Source organism: Podarcis cretensis (genome assembly GCF_951804945.1).
Source record: "Podarcis cretensis genome assembly, chromosome: 6".
In the NCBI taxonomy this organism is placed as follows: domain Eukaryota; kingdom Metazoa; phylum Chordata; class Lepidosauria; order Squamata; family Lacertidae; genus Podarcis; species Podarcis cretensis.
Genome location: NC_137175.1, coordinates 40,256,906 through 40,282,674, shown reverse-complemented (window position 1 = coordinate 40,282,674; position 25,769 = coordinate 40,256,906). Strand labels below are relative to the sequence as shown.

Below are 25,769 nucleotides of genomic sequence, written 5' to 3'. Positions count from 1 at the left end.
CAAAAAATCTCTCCCCAGAATCCATCAATAGTTCCTTCTGATTACTGCTTCCTGCTTAATAATTTAGAGAAAGTAAATATATGGAATCTAATACACAATGTGAGCAGGGGGAAACAGCTCAGTGAAGAATGGCAGCTCACAACTGTCTTGGTGGCGATCTTACATGCCATAATTTATAATTAAAGGATCTGTGTACATGTTATGACTATTGTTCAGAGGTCACTTGAAACAGCCTCTGCTTGGTGTCTTTTCCATAACATGCATCATGTAACACCACTCTCTGTACAATCCTGACTTACTGTGTAGACTTGGGAGAGCTTGGTTGTGGGTACTCTCCATGAGAGGCACTGGTATCACATGGAGAGAAGTATTATGTTACTGAGGTGGCATTACTCACTGTTTCAACATGAAGAGGATTTTGCATGCTAATTCGAAGTCCCATAGAATGTTTAGAACAAGCACAGGATTGACAGAATAGTCAACAAATAGTCAAATGAATACTAAATTTTCTTGGAAACCTGATCTAAAGTACTCAGCTTAATCAAGCAGCTCATTCAATGTCTTGTCTTGAAGATTATGCCTTTGACAATTATGCATGATGCCAAGTTATATGCAGGATCAGATTTCTCTGGATGAACCGGTAAGGGGGACGGGGATAGCATCCAAGAAAATCACCAAACACACTAGCAACACCACCCAGCATCATATGAGCATACTTGCAGATGCTCACATGTTGCACCAGATAACTGGTGATGTTATCCAGCTGTTCAGGTTATTGCTGATTTTCTGACCTGCTCTGCACCTACATAGGCCTATAAACCTTCTATGCAACACCCATTTGTGAATGCAGCTCCTCATTTAGAGAAGGATGCGTATATATGCCTTAGAGAATTGGGAATCTGATCAGGCTGTGAATTAAAACACAAGTCTCTTGCTATAAAAGGCTAAATGTGAAGGTGCATATTATTTGGCTATAGGAGGAGAGATATTGTGGAAATGTCCTCAGGATCATACCGCAGGCCAGGTACAAATGAATATTCCCATACCCTAAATGGAGAGTCAGCACAGAAAACAAAATCTCCCCCATTATCATTCCACAACCTAAACAAGTATTTCCTCACTCTTAATTATTTGACAGTCACAAGTATTTCTCAATAGTATGACTTTTTTTTTAGAAAACAGTTATTGCTGGGGAAAATGTTTCTTTGTTAAGGAAAAAAATCAGTACATGTAGCTAGATGGCAGTGTTTAACCTTCTTCTTCTTCTTCAGCCTCTTGAGTTTTAAGTGCTTGGCATGTTGCAAAAATAAATTGGAGATTAAATATTTCGTTTTGCATCTCCCGTTACTGATTTATTACTGGTGCAACACAGCAAGTAAATATCCCTCACTGGTTTAGCAAATGCAAGCAGTAGTAAATCCTACCTATCCCAAGCCAAGCTCGCTCAGGAACAAGATACAGATATTTTTATCCAGTAAACTTTATTTATATATAACAACAGTACAAAGTGAGTCCTTGGATTGCAAAATAGGAGTGTTTCATATTTACAATAGGTACACAATAATATATTAGAATAACAAAAACCTTTTTTCCCCTTGGAACATTTTTTTAAATACTTCAGCTTTCTTACATTCCCCCCCACAACACTTGTAAAAACAACAAAAACCAGACAACCATCTTAAAAAAAAATATAATACAGAACTCCAGTGTGTCAAGTATAAAGGAGGAGGAAGAGGATGAGAAAATGTTTAGGGTAGTGTAGAGTGGGTACATGTAGGCTATGTAGTCCAACAGCCTTACCAGACTGCTGCAGCAATTCAGTTCCAGGAATGGGACAAATTAAATAGAAGCCCTTTCTCATGCCACCTCAAATCTTCCTTACAGTACTCAACTGGATCATTATTAGAAATCCCACCAGATTAATTCCACAAGATTTGGGTCCTCTCTATTATTATTTTTGATATTAGTGCAGTTACAGAACGAAACATCAAATGAGAATATAGATTCCTTGTAGCACAACACTGGAAAGGAATCCACCGAGCATGGCATCGTCAGGGCCCCCATCCATTTTAACAAGGCTTGGTAGGAGCCGCTCGGTGGATTCGGCCGCCAGTGCTGTCTGAACATACTTGGTTGTAAATAACCCCCATCCTGCTGTCAGGCACAATGAAAGCTTATGGACAAGACCTATATCATGCTCACAATAAATCTAGAAAGTGTTTTGAACATTTCAAAACAAAAGCACCATTTCAGAAATTGTTTGTGCAAAGTACGGTCCCTGTAAACCTTCCAATATCTTGTTCCAAGATCACTGGGACATTATCTAAGCAGAATGTTGACAGCAAATTTTGAAATGCCAACTATTTTTACTTTTCAGAAATGGTACTAAATTTTGGAGAATTAAAACTGTCAGGTACCAAAGTTCCCTTTTTACTTATGAACAAGTTGTCAAGTGTATTTTGGTATCTCCCCCTCCCCAATTTTATAGTATCCTATTAAAAAAGCGTCCATTTTTGGCCAACAACATGGTTTTAAAAAAACAACCATATGAAAAGTTGGTTTAAAAATGTTACTGACTTCTCTGAAGCACCACATGCCTTGTAACAAGACAAAACAAAAGATATGGAAGGTTTAAAGTGTCCACACTTCTGCTTGTTTATTGGTATAAATGTATTTTTCAGACTCAGACTCTCATCAGGTTTCATCTGTGAAGGGGAAAAATACACAGACAAGAAGGCAAAACACAGACAACATAAAAGAGAAATTCTGGTCAAAAACAATAGACAAACACAGACACCTAAGCATTAACCACATTGAAAACAAACTGTGTTTCAGTTACGTGACCTGATTGATTCCATATGTTGAAAAACAATGGCAGTCTCAAATGACTAGATGAGATGAATTGCGTTATGTTCTTCAAATTTTCCTGATGCTGTGTTTGTTGCTAATAGGAGCTGAACACAGCATCTAAGCAGATTCTCTCCCTGCCTGCATCTGAGGTAAGGATACAGATGTACCACAGAGCCTTGAAATGTTATGGGAGGAGCTCTCTACATTGATTCCTTATGAAATCCCTTCAAGATGGTCACCAGATCTGAAAACTGTTTACAGCAGGGCTGTGGAAGCTGTGGCCCTCCAGAGGTTGTTGAACTACCTCTTCCGTCATCTCTGACCATCAGCCATGCTGGCTGTGGCTGAAGTTCAACCATTGCTAGGGGGTGACTTGTTCACCATCCCTGGCTTACAGATGCATAAATGATTACACAGGGTTCTAGAGTTCATTTGTATCCTCGATTTGTCTGGAAACACTGCTTTTGGTTCCCAGGATGGCTTTAGGACAGGGGTCAGAAAACTTTTTTCAGCAGGGGGCCGGTCCACTGTCCATCAGACCTTGTGGGGGGCCAGACTATATTTTTTGGTGGTGGGGAATGAATGTATTCCTATGCCCCATAAATAACCCAGAGATGCATTTTAAATAAAAACACACATTCTACTCATGTGAAAACACCAGGCAGGCCCCACACATAACTCAGAGATGCATTTTAAATAAAACAACACATTCTACTCATGTAAAAACACGTTGATTCCCAGACCATCTGTGGGCCGGATTTAGAAGGCAATTGGGCCGGATCCAGCCCCTGGGCCTTAGTTTGCCTACCCATGCTTTAGGAGGAAGAATGAGTGCACTTTCTTTTTTGCACTTCTGATGTAATGTATCAAGAGAAAATTTGCAATCTCTTCTGGTGAGATACCCGATTCCCAGCTCATTCTTCTCACTCTGAGAGAACTGAGGGAAAAGGTCCCCATTTGCAAGTGACATAAGAAGTCCAAAAAGAGAAAGAACGGCTGACTCATGCTTCTTCTCATTTCCTAGTATTGTGAGACACTGCTAGTTATATATACTAAGTGAAGATGTACATTTGGGGGGGGGGGGAGGAAAGTCACAGAAGATCTCAAGAATATTTCAAGACACTACAAAATCCTTCAGAGACATATTTTACTGGAATTCCACAGAACCATTTTTTAAATTCCGATGAAGTCTTTCAAAAGGAAATACATTCAAAAGGTGTTTCAATTTTAAAACATTTTTTTTAAAAAAAAAATCTTCTAAAACTGAATGACCTGCATTTAGATTGTGGCCTTTCCTCAACACATTGGTTTATGGGCTATGATTTCTTTCAGAAACTCCTCTAAGAGTAGGCTAATGCATCAAACTCAAATTAACATCCCTTGATACATATCCCTGTCTACAAAGGTAAGGTGCCTTATCTGCATTACACTGGCAAGGTATGAGGTTCATTGGTAGTCATCACACACAGATACAAAATGAGGGAGATCTGTTTATTGTTGATAGTTTTGGAAAATTCAGTTAGTATCTTGAAAAATGATGCATGTCTCTTGAATATTTTTCACTTAGCTCCCACTGCTGTGCTCACTGGATGGGATCTTGGACAGATGGGTAACAGTTAATGGGAACCAGAACTAACTGGGGGAAGAGAGAGAAGTTATCTCTGGAAACACATTTATTATTTAGAAGATCAGACTGCTGACTAGCAAGTAAACATATACAGTTAGCATCTCTGTGTATTGTTACTGGCTTGTGGTTTAAAGTACAAATGGAATGCTGAAATCTGATAAACTCTAGCTCTGCTGGAGTTTAAATGGCTCTTTCATGTTGGGTATTTATTCTTCTCCAACTGCTCCTGCTGCTGTGTCCTTTTTCACCAGGGTTGAGTCTCCACTAAGCCTCTCTCTCCTCCCCCAAAGCTTAATCAGGTCAGGCTATTTTTGTTTCATTTTGCCTGTTGAACTGACTCCCATTGACAGGTGACTGTAGATAATACTGGAGCCTAAAAGGAGGGCTGAAGGAGAAGTCACAGCACCTGGCGATGCTAATGGGAACTGCTCTCATTCTTACGCAAGTTGAAATAAGAGTTCTCTCAAACTGGAGCCTTCTGGGGATGTTCTCAATCCTTCATCCAGGTGTACAGCATGGCAAGCAAGAGCAACAAAACACATGCCACTATGCCTTTCCATTATTGCAACATTTGCACACTGGAGGCATCCTAGGACGTTGTCTACCTCTAACTGGAATGGTTGCAGATGAGTTCCATTCATCCACACACTACACAGCTTAGGTGAACAAACAGGGCTACTTGGAGAAGAACTGAAGCACAGTACCAGCAGCTCTTGTGTTTGGATGGGAGGAAAAGTTTAAGAGAAGAGACATTTCACTGAGATGCACAAATGATATATCAAAACTTTGGCTCCTTTGTTGGGCTGATGAAATTTTGGGGCAGTTCATCTAGACTATGATGACAAATGATTTCACTTAAACTGAAGTAAACTCAAATGAGTAAGTGGGACCATTCTAGCAAAGTATCTGCTGCTAAAGGGGTCTGGGAGCCCTTCTACCACTTTGGCAGAGGGCAGAAATGAGCTGCCCTGGCAGGCATTCTTGTGATCCAAAATATTGTTAACAGCAAGGAATGGGAGGACACTTTGATAAAAAGTCCTACTTTATGATGTCAGCCCATGACAATGATACTGAGACTAGAAAACATGGAGGTATGACAGATAGGGAAATAGACTATTTTGGAAGGAGATTTACAACTGAGCTTAGATGGGGCTGCACTCCCTTTTAAGAGCAAAGTCCACACTAAATAGGCACTAAATAGGGAAGTTTAGGTGGCTGAGGTGGGTAGGTATGCTCTTTGCCAGCTTAGGCTAGCTGTTGGCACAGCAGCCCATCTAGATATGTGTACTAGTTGCATCTGTGTTTGTAGGATTGCATTTGCAGAGAGTTCAGAAACTTCAGCTACTGCAAAATGTAACTACTCAAGTTCTGGTGGAAGCCAGGTGGTCAATACAGGTGACACATGGCAACAGCTGAACTGGCTGCCTGTGCATTTCTGATCCCAATTTAAAGTGCTGTTTTTAATTTTTAAAGCATTGAAAAAGTTTGGGGCTGAGTCAACCAAAGGACCACCTTCATTCATAACAGCCTGCCTACATGTTATGATCACCAACCACCCTTCTTAGGAGAGAGCCTCTTCTGCAGTGGCCCCGCACTGCTGGTATACATCGCCACTGGGAAGACTTAATTGTTACAGGCTTTTTGGAGCACATTACAGACCTGGCTTTTACATGAGATATTTCCTTTGGCTGTTTCATGGTTCAGTAGCTGGTTCAATATGTGTAATTTTGGGTCTGATGGGTATTGTTGTTGTTTTTTAACTACTACTGGCCTTTATTATGTATTTTCAGACTGTGACTGTTCTGTATTTGATTTTACCTTGTATTTGATTTTACCTTGTTTTTATCACTTTGAGAGGGTTTCCATCTTTTAAGGTGACCTAAACCTGTTTTAAAGAAATTAAATTATAAACATTTTTGCAACACAAATTGTTAATTTAGCCAGAGGCTCTTCTAAGAACAGCTGTAGCACTTTAGCTGTTTACCCCTTCTACCACATTCTAAATGATCATGGAACCTATTACTGACAGAAGGGTCCATTACTTTGGCAAGTGAAGCGGATGCAGAATTTTAGTGCTGGGGGGGGGGGAACCCCCACTACAGCAGGGGCAGGCAAGTATGCTAACTAGATGGAATTTTATTTTTTTTAAATGAAGACCTTCAAAGGAAAGAAGCATTTGATTAGCACATCACTACCCCTTGCAGTGGGCTCTTTGATGGCTCTGGATAGCACTCATCAATGGAAGATTAAATGGAATTATTCAAACGGCCGTGCTAGGCACAGAAATTCCAGAAATGACGTCTCTGGCTTTGATGTGAAAACACCTGAAACAGAGCAGGCTGGGACTCAAACATCAGGGGAAGGAGTCACTGACACAGATAGGGAATGTCACCTAAGGCAAATGCAACGGCTTTTAAATGCTCAAACCCTGCTGTCCAAAGAAAACACTATTTGAATCTTACCCCACCATACTTAAGCCATTCATGAATCAGGCTATGAAGCAGCCACAACTGGACTGTTTGATAGCCGTTTGGTTCCCATATTTATTTAATTGTGGAGCAGAAATTCGAGAACGACTTGTATTCCCAGTTCAGCTTTAGATAAATTTCATCCAGCCAGAGGGCAGAAAATACTAGAAGAAATGATACCACACAGGAGATCCCTTCCAGCCTTAAAAACTGTGTGTGGTATTCATCAGTATACAATGGAAAAGTGTAACTGTAGGAAGCAATGCTTATAGTTAGGGGGCACTTGCAGACAGTGCCTGAATCAGCATGCCTGACACCTGCTAACAACAAAAGGATCAAGCCAATTGATGTGCATTTTGCCACTAGATGGCTACACAACCTAAACCAGGAACTCTGGTGTTACCCACCCCTTCTAGATAGTACCTCTGGGTGAGTTACCTCTTCCTCTACTTTTGACTAAATACTCAAGAAACTGCAGCCTCAGTTTGGAAAGATGAAGGTACACCCATACAGAACATCTGTAAAAAGTGAAAACCAATAAAAATGAAAGTGCACTGAAGGAGACCTAACATGATCTAATTGTGAAGTACCTGTAATTGGGTGAAGTAGAAATTCTTTTAACAAAAATTGGCTGTTAAACATTAACAATTAAGTTCAGGAACAGAGGAGACAAATCTGCTCTTGCAGTCAAACTCACACTGCCAGACAGTACAGAGGTAACACTCTGGAAACCAAGCTGCCCTTCTTCTGAGATGCCTCCATTCATTTGGCTCCTGGTCCCTGTTCCTGCCAAGTCAATGTAAATCAGAGCTTTCTGGCTGCAAAGCTTTGGCTGCTGTGAATGTCAAAGGCTTTGGCTTATTGCACAAGGTCAGTCATTAGTATTTCTTTCAGGCTATTAATAGGGCCCAGGGAAACTTATGAAAGTGAATTATCAGGGGGAAAGTGGGCTTGGCACAGCTTTTAATGAATTATAATTAAAGCAGCAAGTTGCTCCTTTCCTTTATCCTTTTGCTGGCAGCATTCAGGATAATGATTAGAAAGTAAAAACTGGGGATTCTCACAGAGTAAGGAATTTAACGTGCAACCCACTCACCCTCAGCCTTCTGTGGAAGCAGCTCCATCTCTCACTATAGGAAATAGGGGTAGTGACATGGCTGCCCAAGCCATTTAGTGGCAAGACGTGTCTGCTCTACCAGAGAAGTTGCTCCTTCCTCATATGGTGAACAGGATCTTAATAATGTATGAGCCTGCTCATGAAAGGACTCCACTCAATAAACAGGAAAGAGGGCTGAGGTGGTCCCTCCCCTGATACTGCAAGCCTCCCTGACCCAGTGAGTATGGACAACTGAAGAGAGGAAGCCTACAAACAGACAGCTCTACGCCTGTGCACTTCCACGCAATTTGGAAACCCATTCATGCAGAATACTGTATCTTGTGGAAGCCTGTGCACATAGAGCTCTAGAAACATAGGCTCCCCCTATTCAGATGTTCATGCTCAACGTGGGGGCAGGGAGGTGCACAATGTCATGGGTAGGGCCACCAGCACCACCCCACCTCCTAATTGCATGGAGCCCCCTTCATGCATATAATAGTACCTTCCAGTGCTTCTGAAATCTAAATCCTGCTTTGGACTGATGTGGCAAGGATAGGCCCAGGAGATAGCTGAGATATATAGGTGCTATAGAAGTGAGTTAGGAGCAAAAGCCTTTGGGGTGGGGGTGGGGATTCACCTAATGACTCCTCCTGCCAGTGGAAACACTGCACAATGACTTCCACTTGTGCAACATGGCTTTAACCCTCTCCTCCCCATACTTGCCACTATCCTCCCAAAAATTGATTCAGTGTGTGTGTGTGTGTGTGTGTGTGTGTGTGTGTGTGTGTGTCCCAGAACAGTACGCAGGGGGGAGAGAGCAAATTTTCACCTTAGCACAATGTTGAATTCCTCCCTTGTTTTTCCTTATTCTGAGAATTCCCTTCATCAAACAGCTATACAAAGTTACTAAATGGTTACTTCATGACAACTCTTCCCCAAACACCTTTAGGTTTTCCAGTACAGTACTGGTGCCCTGGCAACCTATAACAGACAGGCGATTGTATCCACTGAATCCATCAAGAGCAGCTGTTTTAAATCCTAGATATTTAATTGTCTTATGCTGAAAATGCTATACAGTTTGGGAGGTGGTGGCACAGTCAGAATGGTCATACAAGCTGGTGTCACAACCAGCTTCTTCCTAGACCTTGCTTGAGGGAACCATTCTACTTCTCTCAAATCCGACTCAGATTCCAGTCACGGGATCTGAAACAGTGTGGTCGATAATCCTGCCTTCCATTAGGCCTAATTGTCTTGCCCCAGTCACCCTTCTTAGCTGCAGCCTGCACAAATATCAATATTTATTACAGAGAGAAATATTTACAGCATCCCACCTGCTACTTGGCACTCTCGAAAGGGACAAGAAAGCTTTGGTCTTTTTCTTTTTTAAAAAAGGAACAACAACAACAACTCACAGACACCAGCCTTCAACTGATCACTAAGAAATGGGCTGTTAGGGTCAGCTAAGAAATCTAACCCAAGACAGGACACATGGACAAAGACAAAGACAACAGCCATTAACAGGCATGTAGAGTGTGCCATTTCTTTTTGTCTCCCTTCCCACTAGACATAGAAGTCTTATGCTCGACCTTTGCATGACCTTGCATATGGTGTGAGGGGAAAAAAATGCAAATGCCATTTGTCCTGATTGCATAAGCACCAGCGAATCCAATGTGGGAAAGCAATAAATATGTTGCCTCACTAGGTTTACGTTGTTCAAGTATTACTTGCTGTAAACATTTTTTCCTTTACTGCAAGAAATCACATAGTGACTAGGAAAACAACGACCCAAAAGCTAACCAACCCACACCCCAAGCAACTAAGAAAGCCAATTAGTTTTTACACAAATTGCACCTGCAGAAGCCCACAATGCACCAATTTCAGTTTAAACCACTCACAATTTCCTTAGCTTCAAAACGGACAGGACATTCCTTAGGAACACAGTTGTCAAATACACAGAGACAGGGAGGAATCTCTTCAACAGGGAGAAGGTTTGTATCAACGCAGAAGAGGAATGAAGGACTTTCATAAAATCATATGCCCCTCCAACGGTAAATAAGGAGTATTAAAAAAATATCTGTACTCTATAAATACACAGCTGAAGATGAATTTCAAGACAGATGGGCTGAAGGACTGGATGGCTTTTCCACTCAGGTACATTTCTGCTAAGTGCCTCTTGCAGATACAGACTGCTGGACTTTCTTTCCCCAGCTGCACTATTTGAAAGGTTTGGTGCAAATTTGTGCTTGCGGGGCTTTCTGTAAGTTCCCAGGCAGAGGCATAAATGGAGTTTTTCAAACATTCCCAAAGGCGTGAAAATCCACTTGTGAACCATCCATCTGAGCCACAGACAATGGGGATCTCATGAGATGGGAGGGGCAGTGTATGCAGCGGAATTTTTTCAATGGGATATTTGATGTGGCCACTGTGGTTTTTGTTACATTTCATTTTTTTTCTTCTCTCTTTCCTTTTTCTTTAAAAAACAAAACAAAACTTTAAATAGCATTTTTGTTATCTCCTAATATACATCAAACAACTTTCATGCAAAGCAGCAGTCATGGAGGAATCTAGGCTTCCCAGAACCTTTCTAGGTGTACAACTTGAGGAACTCAACTTCTTGGCAAACCCAACTGGTACTGGTTTCTTTTTTAGATGCGCCATTGTTACTGGTTTTCTCCTGTCCTTTTGGCTGAAATCTGATGATCGAATTTTGAGCTACGTATCTGGGCTAACATCTCTTCCTCGGTGGAGGTTGTCACAGTACTTTAGGTGTGTTCCCAGCAGCCTCCTTGCTGGTTTTACTCAGTTCCCAGAAGTTTTTGAGGCAACTACTTCCATCTCTTTGTTCCAGGAGTTCCTGCTCCTTTCTTCAGCTCTCCATAGACATGGCACCAATAAGCTGTTCTACTTTGTATGCCAAGCGCTGCCGGCGCGCCTGCTCATCCTGCTCCAGAGCCCCGATGATCTAGAACCAAGATAAATGCCAACACGTTAGAAAGAGCAGAACTAATAATAAAAAACAGCCAAAATAGTGAGTCAGATTAAATGGAGAAAGGGGTGGAAAAAAGGAAAGATAGAAACAAAGAAATGGTTTTAGAAAATCTAGGTGATTTTGGTATCTATATATATTCTGCTAAGAAAACTGCGTTGATTCTATTCTGTGGATTACACATAAAACCAAAAGTGGAGTTCTGCTGGACCAGAAGTCCAGCACCTTGATTTCACAGTGGCCAACCAGATACATACACAGGAGTGATGTTCTGACATTTCAGTCTAGCTTTGTTAGTAGTTACGATATATATACACCTGTTACTTTTTTTAGAGAGCTTGGAAGATGCATGAGGGTAGATGACCAACCTAATCCTAGCCTTTAGCTGTATTTCCCCCCAAGAAAAAGGTTAAGGGTAAAGTGACTGCAAAGCAGAGTGCCACTGCCTTCACCAGCCCATACGCATTTTTGTGTTATCACAGTGGTGCACATTACCAGCAAAAAACACAATCATATTCTGGATGCTACATTTCCTGTATCATTTAACAAGAAAGTAATGAGGTTCTCATCCCTAATCGGCAAATGGCTGCTGCACAGTACCACGCGCTTATACATGCAATTAAATGACAAAAGCCTTGCTTTTAATGGTTGTAATTGCAAAATAGGCTTTTCTTGCACTGCAAATTAAAGGGTTGAACAGATGGTGGGAACTTGGTTTCAAGTGATGCATCCATCAGAAGAGCCCATGCTGCCAGCAACACTTTGCAAAATAGATTGTGTTTGAGTTGTGCCATACTATTCATTTCTGGGGGGAAAGGGATGGTGGGACAGCACCGTAGGTCAGAATGCTTTTTTGAAAGCATTTGGAGAGCAGTTCGGCTTTTCAAGCAGCTTTTTAAAAATAAACATTTAAACCACAACTCTGCTTTCTCTGACGACTGTGATGTAATTACATAATGATGAAGAGTAGTCACTAATTCAATTCTTTTTGAAATAAATTTCAATAATGATAGATAGTGGATAGAATCACAAATGAGGCAACCTGACAAAGATAACTAGAAATTATCACAGGTCTCAAATAGCACTTCAGAGGGTGTTTTGGGGGTTTTTATTCCACATTTCACAATAAAGCTATTTTATAACACATGTTTTAAATCTACAATACTACATGGATTTACAAGCTCATTTATAGAAATTTAGAGATGACTGCTTTTAGATTTCAATATTAAAAACTAGCCCATGTTATATTGGTGCCTGTGATTAGGGACTTCTTGGTTGTAGCATTCTGCATATGGAATTCAGGAAGAGTCCTTTACCTTTCTCTCTTTTTGACACCATTCATTTTATTTCCCCAGGCGTTTAATGGTTTAGTTTTTAAACCATTAGGATGTGATACATAAAAACTAGGAGCATGCATGGTTTGGGTTCTTTGGTTCCAAGTTACACTAAGAATATGTTTATGATATATGGGACCAGAATCTCAAGAACTGGACATGTACCTTCACAGACAAAATGCCACAATGGCAAGCTGTTTTTAAAACTCGGGTGTTTCAAACACATCTTTTGATATGGGATAAGGGTGTGTGTGTGTCCGCTGTTCAAATACAGCTGAAGGGCTTTTGACTGGGACCAATTTCTTTTCTTAAGTATCTTCACTAGAGTTCCCATATTTCAAAAAGTAATTTTGGAGCTATTATTAAGGAAAGTTGGAAAAAACGACACTGCCGACATAGATTGCCAGATTTTCCTGGACATTTTTACGATTTCTGCCTGGACACTGCTTCCAACTGCAGTATTCCAAGTATGTCCGGGAAATTCTGGACGTAGCACAACCCTATCTTCACTGATCATTTCTGAGCATCATTCTATATGCTTGTGCTAACCTTTAAAGCCCTTCATGGCTTGGGACAAGGTACAAGCCTGACTGTGCACATAGACTTCACCAGCTGAGTTGAAAGCAACTAGGGAGAGGGCCTTCTTAGCTGTGGTGCCCTGTTTATGAAATGTTACTACTAATATTTAATATTGTAATTTGTTAAGGCTGCAATCCAAAATATTTTCTTTTCGGTGTTGGTGTGTGTGTGAAATCCAAAGGTGGTTCAACTGCTTAGTCCTATGTGCTGCAGGATAGAAGTGTGAGCAGGCTCCTTAGAGCTTCAGTCAAATGTATTTATATCCTTCCTCAAGCCCTTTCTGCTCAGCATGGAAAGACCAGGAGTGATGCTGGTGGGGTTGTAGTGGGGGTGTTGAAGGGACAGCATTTATGTCTTTGTGCCCCCTACATGATTCCACTATGCCCCCCCCCACTGAATAGTAACTGAATAGGCCTTGTGTGTCTTATCCATCATGTTATGGCAACAACACTCAGGTGCCTCAAGAGACAAATAGTTCCTTGGGCCCCTCCAAGGAAGAAATGTTTCCTCACCTCCTCACTGTATTTGCTGACATAGGAATAGATTTCATTGAGTGCACTCAGCATGTTGAAATCAATAGAGTGCAGGCGTGACTGTTCTGCGAGGTAGGCATTCATATCTTGGTCACTGATGGCTGGGAGTTTTGCAATGTCTGCATAATACCTGCAAAAGAAATGGAAAGGAATACAGGAGAATGGTGTACTTTGGAAACAGAAAGGAATGTGTATATTGCTAGACAGATAGGTCTTGTAGGGTATATAAAGAAGCTTAAAGTAAGTTGCATTTTTTCAAATAATGGATATGTTGCCACATGCCATGTTAAGAACATTACATAAAAACTAGCAACTGCTTATTTCTGAAAAAACAACCCTGTATTACTTAGTAATGGAAAACGAAACAAGCAACTCCACTTGTAGAAATACTTTTGGAGCTTGAGAAGAGAGAAGAACAACTGATGATCAAAGAGTGAAAGCTCAGTCAAAAACTAAAACAGCACTAGAATGAATTGAAAGAAAAAGAGGAAAGTACATTAGGAAGCAAAACAAGAACGTGAATGGGAGAGGACAATGTGGTTAATACTACAACACTTCCAGTATGTGCAAATAGATATTTGATGACACAAGAAGACAACACTTTTCTGTCTGTGCTAACCCAATGCAGCAGTTCTCAGTGAAAGTACCACAGTAACTGCATACTTGGGAGAAATTTGGAGGAAGCAGCTCACGACATAGTAGGCATTCATTGATCCCCACTTACCTCTCTACCCAGCTTTTATAGCTGGGTATGTCCTTAGCATAGAGCAGCTTGTTGGAGGGGGAGTCCTTGCCCAGACGGTGCTCTGAGGTGGAACAAGAATCCATAAAGGTCTGGGCCACGACTGAGAGGCAGGCATCTGTGATACTTCCCTTATGGATGTCAAAGACGAACTGTGGATTTTTAATTACATTCACCCAGAAACGGAGGGGAAGGCTGTAGAAACATAAGCACAGATTACAAGTTCAAGGAAGAGAATAACAGATCTTCTCTCACCAAAATTTTCTCTTTCTTTCTTTCTTTCTTTCTTTCTTTCTTTCTTTCTCTCTCTCTCTCTCTCTCTCTCTCTTTCTTTCTTTCTTTCTTTCCCTCCCTCCCTCCCTCCCTCCCTCACAAAATAGCACGCAATGCCCACAAAAAATTAAGAGTATGTTTAGCAAGAAAGGCTCCAAGCAGTACAGAAAAAGAATCAGAGCCAGATTACAATGGGAACTAAACTGCAGCCAAATTCAAAATCTTTTTCCTGTAAGATGTTAGGAAAAGTACACAAAATCAAATTTGAGCGATTTTCTTGTTGAACTCTGTTTTTGTTTTTTTGTGTGCTGAACACTCACTAGAGTGATTATGTCTTCTAGCCAGTTCTGTGCAAATCCTGTTCTATGGCTACTCTCCAAATGGGTATGTGTTTGCATTTAATATGTTAATAGGTTCCTGTTGCATATATTGTGCCAATAGGCTCGTCCTATGTACCTAGAGCCAACTCACAATAAGTTTTTTTTAGAGAGTGTCAGCCCTTCTCTTTAATTTTTAATTAATCTGAAGAGAGCAGTGTTGTGTTCATTTACTTGCTTGTCTCTTTTGCTATAAAGGCCAACATTATCCTCTGAGAAAAAACAAAAACTCTGTGTTCCTATTTTTTAAAAAAATGAGTATCTGTTTCAAACTCCAGGTAACCATCCTCAGAAAGAGAACAATACATTTTGATTGCATAAATGTTCTTTACAGAAGTTTGTGAATAATGGCTGGTCCTAAGCATGTCAACAGCTATTTTCATCCATTGCTGGAGAAAATTAGTGATATTGCCATACTTGATAATTCCTTGGTTTAGAAAGTAAACTTGGTGACTTATAATTCTTGCCTTGAATACAGCTGCAGGTGGTGTGGTAGGGCAGAGGTGCTCACCCAATCTCTTGGCAGATGAGTCGCTGCTGCTTACCAGGAGAGGTGAGGTGGTGGTGAAGTGCAAATGCACTGGCTGAGCCAACCCTGTGCTCCTGCCAGTGTGTTTGCACCATGCTACCCTCTCTGCTGCCTTGCCCCTCTTGGTAAGCAGCAGTGACTCACCTGCTGAGAGGTCAGGTAAGCATCTTCGTTTCGCCATGCTGCCCACTACTGCTTAACCACTGAGTATTTCTAGGGAATGGGTTTTTAATTTAGCTCAGTATTCAGTCTCTCAGATTCAGTCTTAAGCAAGGGATGGCCTCAGATCTTGGAGAGCCACTTCAAGTCAGAATAGATTGGGCTATTTCCTATGTTTCTATGCCAGGAGGGAAAACTGAGTTGCTTCTTTCCCTCTGGCAGACCACAAGAAATGCTTTCCCCAGGGAATTCCCCTGATGCCAAACTTGTCATCATTTCAGATGTCAGGCAGAGATGTTTATGTTTTCCTGAAGATTTAGGCTGCAATTATATGCTATTGTGCTGTGAAATCTGTTTTTAATAATGTTTATGCAATTTTTATTTTTTTACTTGGGTTGTAAATCACTTCAAGATTTTTTAAAGTGGGAAATGAAGTATAAATTGAATAAGCCTAAACCTGTCAGCAGGTAAGGTAAGGTTGGGGGGGAAAGTGTAGTGATCCTGAGTATCTATGAGAGGTTTAGGGACAGGCTAGATTCTGCCATGCTTCTGATAATATCAATGCAGACTTAAGAGCATATGCCCAATTTTGGGTCATAGTTGGGCTTGAAAATGTGTTATTTTCCAGTTTTTAAAAAGAGTTCGGTTTGACAAACACAATCATAAAATGTACTAGAGGGATCATGAATCTCCAGGGGAAATTACTGCCCACTGTGGGCTTGATTCCCTCCTGAATACCTGTCCAGGGAGATTTTGCCTCTGGGCTTCTGTTCTATAGTGAATAGATCAGTTGTGTTAAAGACATAAGAAATAAATACATGAGCTGAACCAGGAATAAGTCACAAACAGCACTGCTGTTCTTGAGGAAACTTGACTGGCTGCTAAACTCCTGCACACTGCATTTTACTAATACACAGGGGCTAATTCCTTACATCTTTCCTTAAATTGTGTCAGCAGTGGAACATGACCACAGGCAAGTTTCTTTTGACTGTGTTCATGATGAGGTGCAACACTGAGACATGTTTCTGACAAATCTCTAGAACCCTTTCTCCCAATTGTTCATGCAGCTCAAGACTTGCAGCGTCAGTGTCACACTACAAAGTCATAGGGCACTTTTAGCCATTTTCTTACTGTTTTGCCAGATGCCTGCCACAAAATGCAGAGGATGACTGCCTGTTGCCCTGTCCTCTTCGACAGCGAGTTAGAGGCTTTCCTTCTAAATCCTAGGCATCTGCAATATATGATTCACTTTCCTCTGTGGCAGGATCAAAACAAAGCTGCCACTTCCTGCTAGCTTTTGAGCATGTGACAGGGAATCCTGCTTTAATAAAGATGAACTACTGTGTGCACTCAATGCTAAGCTAGATTGTTTCTCTGCTGTTCCAACTTGGATTCTGTCCAATAAGCATTTCCCAGTCTGCAAAAGAGTGTAATTCCCAACAAATTGCCAACCTTGTTCTTTCAGTAACTTTCAGTTACTTCACTCAACACTTCTCCTGACTGACCTTCACAGCACCAGTAAAACACCTCAATCTACAAAACACTATAATGCTTAAATCTTTCTTTCTTCGGGACAATCGGAATAAGAGTAACCCCTCCTTCTGTGGAGCAACAACACCCAGGAAAGAAAAAAGATGGTGCTCTAGCACTAAATAGTCTGGGCAGCTTGGGTCAACTGCCAAAATCTGCTGCTAATGCCGGGCATGGTCCTAAATCTCAGTGAGTTTGATTCCCCATTTGTAAAAACAGCACTGCTTCCCCCTGGCTGATAGCACTATTTGCCAGGCTGTATATGTGTTGTGGGAATGAACGAATCCAAAAGAGGCATAAGAGAATCCCATAGAAAAGGTATCTTAAGTTTTTTTCTTGGAAGGCCTGGGACAACATGCTTTTCTTTCTAGATCACTTATGATACCCTCTGCATTAAATTCAATCTGCACATTTATTTGATTTCAGTAATTACTAGCCAGCTCCAAATGTAGCAGATGTACTGGGGGGGCGGGTGATACTAGGAAGGACTAGATAGATTTGGAAAGAGGCAAGTTCTGTCTCACATAAGCAAGTTGCTGCTGGCAGTGTGGTGGCAGCGAGGATTGGAAAAAAACCCCTCAATTTATCATTCAGCAGCTGCCAAAAAGCAGGTCAAAAAGGGGAACTTGCCCACTCCAGAAATGCTTCCTGCAAGTCTCTGCAATCTGGCAGGCATACAAATTAAAACCATGAAATAAATATTAAGTTCTTGCTTTCCTTTTCCTGAGTCCAGCTGTGGCAGGATCTGAGTGCTCGGGAAAGGGCAACAGGTCAATCGCAGGATACCAACTTTGCATGTAGAAAATCCAAGGCCCAACTAAGATGATTTGAAGAATTCTGTCTTCACAAATTGCTGTACCAAATTGCCCTGACCAAATGACCTCTTGGACTAATGTGTGGATTGGAACCTAGCTATGCAATACACTGTACACTTCTCCAAATGTTGTGCAACAGTTCTTAGCAGTTTGAGCATACCAAAATAAGTTTTTTGTTTTTTTAAAACCAAAATAAAATTTTGAGATAAATCAAAACAATGTGTTTTGAGAGAAATTGCACAATTAAATAGATATTGAAACATGCATTTCAAGATGCATTTTGAGACAATTAAGACATGTATTCACAGATTAATGCAGAGATGGAATGGGACTACTGTATGGTTAAAAAAGATGCAAAAATGACATGAGCTGGAAAGAGATTAATCTATCCCTAGGTTCGATCCTTGGTATTTCCAGTTAAAATATCTCAGATGGCAGGGAGGGAGTGGACACTTTTGCTGAGCTAAATGGACCAATGATCTGACTTAGTGTAAGGCAGCTTTGTGTGTTTGCATGGTCACAGTTGAAAGGGGAAGATTTGGATGCAGGTTGGAATTTGGACACAGGAGTGTCTGTCTCTCCTTTCAAGATCCCTCCCCCCAGCTGCTGTATGCAGAGATCAGCTACGGTTGAGGATCTCTCCGTAATAAAGGCTCATGGGGTCTGGCAGCCACAGGGGGTGGAAATCTCTACTCATCAGCACCACTTGGTAGCATTAAGATGTGTCATTTTATTCCAGATTCCAACATTTTATCCTAATAACTCATTCCTCTAAAGCTTCTGTTAAATTGTTTTTAGCTCCCTACTGCCTTAGCAGGGAATCTGGCTTTGGCAGACAGGATGATTAGAGGCTTTTCAAACCACAAGGGATTGAAGAACACACACACAACACACACACATTGTCTGGGGGTTCATGCTTGGTATACGTATGAGCTTTTATTCTCCTTCCAGTGGTAAATTTCTAACACAGGGAATTCTTAATCCTAAAATAAAAGCCAAGAGAAAGATGTAAAAGCAGCAATTGTTCTGAAAGTGTGGAATAAACTGCTGCTTGAATCAGTTGTACTTGATTGAAGCATGACCTCCTCTCAGACATCCTATCTCATAAGCAAGATTTTGGGTGAAACTCATCAAACACACTTGGGAAGTGGGTACTTGACCAGTTACATCTGTTAGATGCTCAAACTAAGTCGGGAGTTCCCTAACTGGTCCATGGACCACATTCAGGTGATCTGTAGTGCGTCTGTAAAAATACAATTGCACATTACAATTGCTACAAAAGGCAGAAAAAATTATTAAGTGGCCCTCCAAGACCCTCAGCAATTTTCAAGTGGTTCGTGTGCAATAAAAGGGTTTGGAAACCACTGAACTAAGTAGTTGTTACAACTAAGGTAAGTAACAACTATCCTTTCAGGTTGTTTTTGTTCTACTTCCAATAGCCCCTTTGAGATTTTTCTTTCATCTCCTAAAAGTTCATTTTTAAGGTTTTGGGGGTTTGGACAGACAGACTGCAGAGTGGGGAAGCTCTCAAACATGCATGTTAATAATAACAAGCTTCCCCCTTGGGATCTCGCCAGCAACCAAGTAATTGTTATGCTAATGTTTAGTTTGTCTACTTAGATCTTGCAATGCATCTATGGAAACCAATAAAAATTTATTTACAAAATAGTTACAGCCTGCCCCACCCTACCACAAGTACAGGGGTGTGATAAGGGTTTAAAATGAGACTTATGAAATTCATGAACATTTGGCAGAGTCTTAGGAACGTAAGAAGCTGCCTTATATGGATTCAACCCTTAGTCGAGTTCTGTCTATAGTCTACTCTACACTGACTGGCAGTGGCTCTCTGCGATCTCAGATACAGATCTCCCCTAACCCTACCTGGAGACTGAACCTGAGACCTCCTGCATGCAAAGCAGATGCTCTTCCACTGAGCTCCGGTCCTTCCCTGGTCTTAGCTACAACTGCACTTTTAGGGTGACTTCATGTTGGCTTCCCCTCCTCAGCTCCTGTCCAGCCTTTTCCAAAACCTGTCACCTCTTCTCAGTGATAAAGTGGAGAACGCTGCCTTTGCCCTTTAGGCGCCTCTCTGCAAATTCAGCAAACATGTATTGTGTTTCTGGCTCTGCTGACTGAGAGAGCATCACTCAATCAGCTCTAGATGTGATAACACTATCAAGTAATGGAATAATTAATAAGGCTGGAATAATTAAAGAGAGACAGGTAGGAATCAATTCCAAGCCTCTGTCCTGAAAATAAATGGCTATATACTGAGTGACATTGAGGTCAAATTATTCCACACTTTCCTAATGCAAATCTTGTGCTTTCTTTGAAGTGATAGGGTTTTATCATTGTCAAGAACAAAATAGTGAATCTGGTGAAGCAGGGCCCTCTGCTGGATGGAGTAGAAATAAGTGTGTCCTTTATTGTACCTTTAGTCCTGACAGCCTCAGAAGTCTATTTTCATTACTTCAAACATTGAAAATCATTCCTAATTCAGCTACTTCTCCATATTGGTTGTTGAGCAAATGGTCACTACAGCTTCAGATGAACTAGGCTACTATCAGCTTAGGTTTCTGCCAGTGTGGCCATCAACCAGAATATGGGTTGTGGCTATGCGAGTACTGACAGGCCAGCAGACCACAAATTGAAATTGTATTTCTTTTTGGTAGCTTTGGTGCTGATCTGATAGGGAGGCTGGCAGGTTTTTATGTGACTGCTCTTTAAGCAAATCTGATCATTCTGTGCTAGAGAAATAGTTTTAAACACAGCAAATTCTGCACAAGACACCAAGGACGTAATTTGTATTGTTGTCTGAAGGAAGCAGATGGTGCTACAACTATAAAGCTGCATAAAATATTAGAAAAAAAAGAGCTGAACAGGGAAAGAATCAGCAACTCTACTTAAATACTTCCAGTAAGAATAAGTACCTAGTTAGAAATGGAACTGAGCACAATGAAATCCACTTTCTTTTTCAGGAGTAACCAAATAAGAATTTTCAAGAGAACTATTTCTTTTGTTTGTTTCAAGCTTGAAAGGCTTTTAGACAATGAACAGACTTTAATCTGAGTCTCTGAATTTGCCTTCCCTTGGCTGAGACCTGCTCCACTGCACTATGAATTTGAACAAGGCAATTCAATACAGTTTAGATTTGCCCAGAAATGCCCAGCTACATCCAGCAGAGCATATTCTGCCTTGGTTTTATCTTTTGATTATCTCCAACTCATACCAGAGGTGGTTTGCAGCTTCCCTGGTGGCTATTTGCTGTGATACAAAGTCCTTTCCCTTTCCTTTTTTACCTCATTCCTTTCAAGAAGCACAGCTACACTCCTCTTGCTCACATATATTACCTGCTTCTCCTAGAGTGAGGGAGGGGGGCAGGCCTCAGGCCTGGGGCCTCTGGGCCTTTCTATCCGCTCTTCAGAACTGTCCCCAGACCACACCCCTCACTGGCCCTGCTTCACACCTCAATTTTTAAAGGATTTTTTAAAAATATATATATTAACCCATCTTGCCATATATCTGGGTTTTCCCAGACATTTTTCCGATTTGCTGAAAATCCACCTGGAAGCCATTTTTCAGCTGAATTCCCAGATGTGTCCAGGAAAACCCAGACATATGGCAGCCCTAGTAAGAGATTATGATTTTAAATTAAGGAGGAAGGGGACTGCTTTGTGGAAGACTGCTATATAGACCTCTTCTGTGGCACCATGTAAGCTTCTGCAAGGCACCGTTGGGGCTGTGCTGGCATAGCTTTTGTTGGGTCATTGGAACTCTTTTGTTGGGTCATTGGCTGGGCTAGAGCATTGGTGACTCAAATCAGGACTGAGCTTACACATATGTATGATGGATTATAGGAATGAGGGTAGCAAAGCAGCATGAAATGGCTGAGTCAGGAGCAGAGCTACACTGTTAAACCTACATGGATGTTTCAGGCATCTCAAATCAATGGTCGGTATCCAGCTAAATAGATCTGCTGGCAGAAGGATTTCTCCTTGTGAAAAATGTATGCCTAAGGCCCCACGAAATGCAACAAAACATGCTAGTTCACAAGTAAAAAAATGGCTCCGTCTACTTTTAGAGCAATATGGAGAATCAGAAACTGTGTTTGCCTTCACAAAGCAAGCTGGACATGCTCTAGACAGTTCTGTGATAGGCTCAGGAGGCCTCCAACTGAATGAGACAAACCCTGCTCTGATCACAAGGGCTTACACATTCCTGTATCTCTGCAATTTTTGTCACACTCATAAACTTTGACCCCTCTCACCAGTTGCTCTTCCATGTGTGCCTCACGTCAGTGTCATGGATGCCGTGCTTATCCGCTTGCTCATCCAAGAAATCAAACATATATTTGATGGCCAGTGGGAGAGCGCTGCCTCGGTGCACAGTGCTGAACAAGGTCTCGAACAAGTCATCCACAAACTTTTGCAGCGTACCCTGATGGGAGCAGAGACCAGAGTGTGAGGGTATTTGGCCACAAATCATCAGCAGAGGCAGTTGCAGGACAGTATTATGATAGGCAGGGCTGAACTGAACCAGCCTCAGTAATTTCACAGACTCATTTACAGACTGTAAAGCTGCACTTGTTATTATTAACTGATAGTTATTTAAAATATATGTGTCACTTAGGCTTCATTGTTACAAACAATCCCAGAATGTGGCAAATAAAAATATTAAAAGACAGCACGAAAAATTATATATATTATCCAGACTGGTGTTTAATTGCAGGTGTATTCTACAGCATGTTATTGATACAATAATAGTGCATTATATGTGGTTTGGCATTATAGGTGCTTCCCCATTGCTGTCTGCAACAAAAGCAGGATAAAAGCAAACCAGAATATATGCAATATAAAGAGTTACAGGTTTTCAGCATGAAGTTACAGGATAGACACTGATTGGAAATGAAGCAATGTGATCATTCCAAAACTTTTGCAAAAAGTATTGGACGTGAGATCACGTGCAACTGCCCCGATAGCATGAAGAACGCAAATCATTGTCAGTGTGCAGTATAAAGGATGTCTGGAAAACCCCACAACCTCAACAACCACTAAAATAGTAAATCACCACAAGCGTCAGCTTTAATACCTAGCAAATGCTTGAGCAAACAAGTGTATCTTCAGGGGAAGAATAATAATATTAACTCACTTGTGTCTTACGATTGCTTCATGCACTGATGAAAAAGAGATACAGGATCAAAACTATGGTGCTGGACCAGCCAGTCAAGTATTAATAAAATATGGGACCCTGGGGTGACATTTAAGGTACAAGAAGCTTTAAGGTGCAAGAGGGTTGCTTTTTCACCTGTTCATCAGCAACCCAAAAGCATAATGAGAACAATGTTCTCATTTTCACAAAGCTCTACAGGTGGTCAGTTAATATGCTGCTTCCCAAACAGATTTTGATGTTTCTTTGTTAACATTATTGGTTAATATACCACAGTTTTGCATGGATGGTGCTTTGGGGGCTTTGCAACAGAAATTGATATTACCTTTGTAGCAAGCAGCCTTGTCAGGTAGATCTCTGACACCATCTTACTGCCCCGATCACCTTCCTTCTGGTCACCGTGGTCATGGTTCTTGACTAAGTGCCAGACTTTCACCCCACTCTCTAGGTCTGGGGTAATCATGGGAGCCCTGGAACGGAGACTGTCTGGGCTGCCTGTGTACCGAAATGTGGAATCTGGGCAGGAGGAAAAAGAAGCTGGTGATGCACAAAAGGAAAACAAGCTTGGTTATATCTCTGTCTTACGTCGTCCATAATTTTCTAACAGTGAAGGCAAATTTAGTGGCTTATTTAAAGAGCAGTGAAAATGTGAACACACTATCAAGCCACAGTTTTTCACAAACAGTCTGCCATTCTATTGCAAAATACGCCAGATATTTTCTGTACTTTATGATGGATATGGGCACCATTATGTGCAACCACACTTGACCCTGGATAAAAGAACTGATTAGGTGAAACATGGTGGCCATCCAGTTAGAACTGAAAACAAAACCTTCTAAACCTAAGTAATCTTGGCTACTATAGCTACAACACACAGTAGACGCTTAAGGTAAGATGACAAATTGTGCAGTATCTGCCCATGCCATGTGAGGAGTCTACTATTATTCACCAGGGGGTTGGAACAGGGTTTTGTTTTGTTTTGGCAGTAGATGAAAGCTAGACTAGCCACTGTCCAACTGTTTGATATTTCTTATGCCTTGTTTTTAAGCAAATCCTTGTTTTGCTATGACCAGCTCAGGCTAGTTTCTTAATTTGCTGTTCTTCCCTTCTGGGTGACAGTAGGATTAAAGGGATCCCCATAAATTAGGAGGCGAGTGAGTGAATCATTACAAAATTTTCTGAAGCTTCACTCTTGATTAATGCTCAGATAAATATGAATATTCCTGTGGATGTAATTAAGGGGTGAGAGCACTGAATCATTCTATTTTTAGATCTAGCTTTGCACCAATACATAATGCAAATGCAGAGAGAGTAAATAGGGCTTCATTTGCATGCCATCTGCGCAATCAGAGATATCAATATCAATATTAGCAACAACTGTGGAGACTTAGTGTGCAAATGCTCTAATGGCAACTTCTGACTCTGAATAGTTCAATATTGATATTGCTTGAATACAGCTTGAGTTCTATCCTCCAAATCAGGGGTCCTTGCCCAGAAGAACTCTCAAAAGGGCTTTATACTGTGGTCTAAACCACTGAGCCCCTTGGGCGGTTCGAATCTCCACAATGGAGTGAGCTCCTGTTGCTCTGTCCCAGCTCCTGCCAACCTGGCAGTTTGAAAGCACGCCAGTGCAAGTAGATAAATAGGTACCACTGTGGCAGGAAGGTAAACAGCATTTCCGTGCGCTCTGGTTTCCATCGCAGTGTTCTGTTGCGCCAGAAACGGTTTAGTCATGCTGGCCACATGACCCGGAAAGCTGTCTGTGGACAAATGCCGGCTCCCTCGGCCTGAAAGCGAGATGAGCACCGCAACCCCATAGTCGCCTTTGACTGGACTTAACCATCCAGGGGTCCTTTACCTACCTTTTACCTTTACACACCATAACTTTAAAGCATATTCAAAGCATTCCCCCCTCAAAGAACTCTGGGCACTGTTAAGGGTTGCTGGGAATTGTAACTCTGTGGAGGGTAAACTACAGGGCCCAGAATTCTTTGAGGGAAAGAATATGCCTTACAGGTATAGTGTGGATGCAGACCCAGTTAATTGCAAGCAGAGATAAGTTGTTGCAGATAGTTGTAATGGTGCTGTCTCTACAAAGTATTCCCTTCATAGTTTTCCTTTGGTGTTTTGAAATAAATATTTTGAAATTTTGGTGAATAGAGGTGGACAGTACTTATACCTTTTCCTCACAAACCAGCCAGCAGAATGAAAGAGCTGAAAATCCATTTCACCTGTAACTTCAGCAAAACATCTTAGCTTTTTTGTTACAGGAAAATGTACAGCAATTATTTCATTCAACACAAACTTTTGCCAGAAACAGATGGCAAAAATAAATAAGTCCAAATTCTCAAATTTGTTATTTAATTTTAATCCCAGTTTGATTCTTTGATAAAACAATTGTGCCCTCCACAATCAGGACTTGATTCCCTCCCAACATTCCTTTTATAATTACCATACAGAAATTAGGAGAATAAATGATACCAAGTAACAAAACAATATAATAAAGCCCAAATTATAATTATCTTGCAAGAAAAAGATAACCAATAGCAAATTATAATTTATTCAACTTTTCTAAAAATGGATAGGCATGCAGCTCATTTTACTGCAAAATGTAGTTCTTTGGTATCTTGCAAACAAAACAACAGCATATCTGGGTTAATGACTGAGTGCACACTTGAGAGCAAACTATAATCAATACAGCTCTT

The 25,769-nt window shown here is 41.1% G+C and overlaps 1 protein-coding gene across 3 annotated transcripts in view; it reads right to left on the bottom strand.

The window, feature by feature from the left end:
• Positions 1-1,464: 1,464 nt before the first annotated feature.
• Positions 1,465-25,769, bottom strand: part of PLXNA2 (plexin A2) — a 629,839-nt gene continuing 605,534 nt past the window's right edge. For 2 of the 3 annotated variants that reach the window (XM_079978812.1, XM_079978811.1), the window contains 5 exons: positions 23,390-23,601; positions 22,166-22,335; positions 14,198-14,410; positions 13,453-13,603; positions 1,465-11,003 (listed from right to left, as the gene is read on the bottom strand). In XM_079978812.1, the coding sequence (XP_079834938.1) occupies positions 10,908-11,003; positions 13,453-13,603; positions 14,198-14,410; positions 22,166-22,335; positions 23,390-23,601 (842 nt within the window). In that variant the 3' untranslated portion in view covers positions 1,465-10,907. The remainder of the gene's footprint in view (positions 11,004-13,452; positions 13,604-14,197; positions 14,411-22,165; positions 22,336-23,389; positions 23,602-25,769) is intronic. The other variant, XM_079978813.1, reaches the window with a different exon arrangement.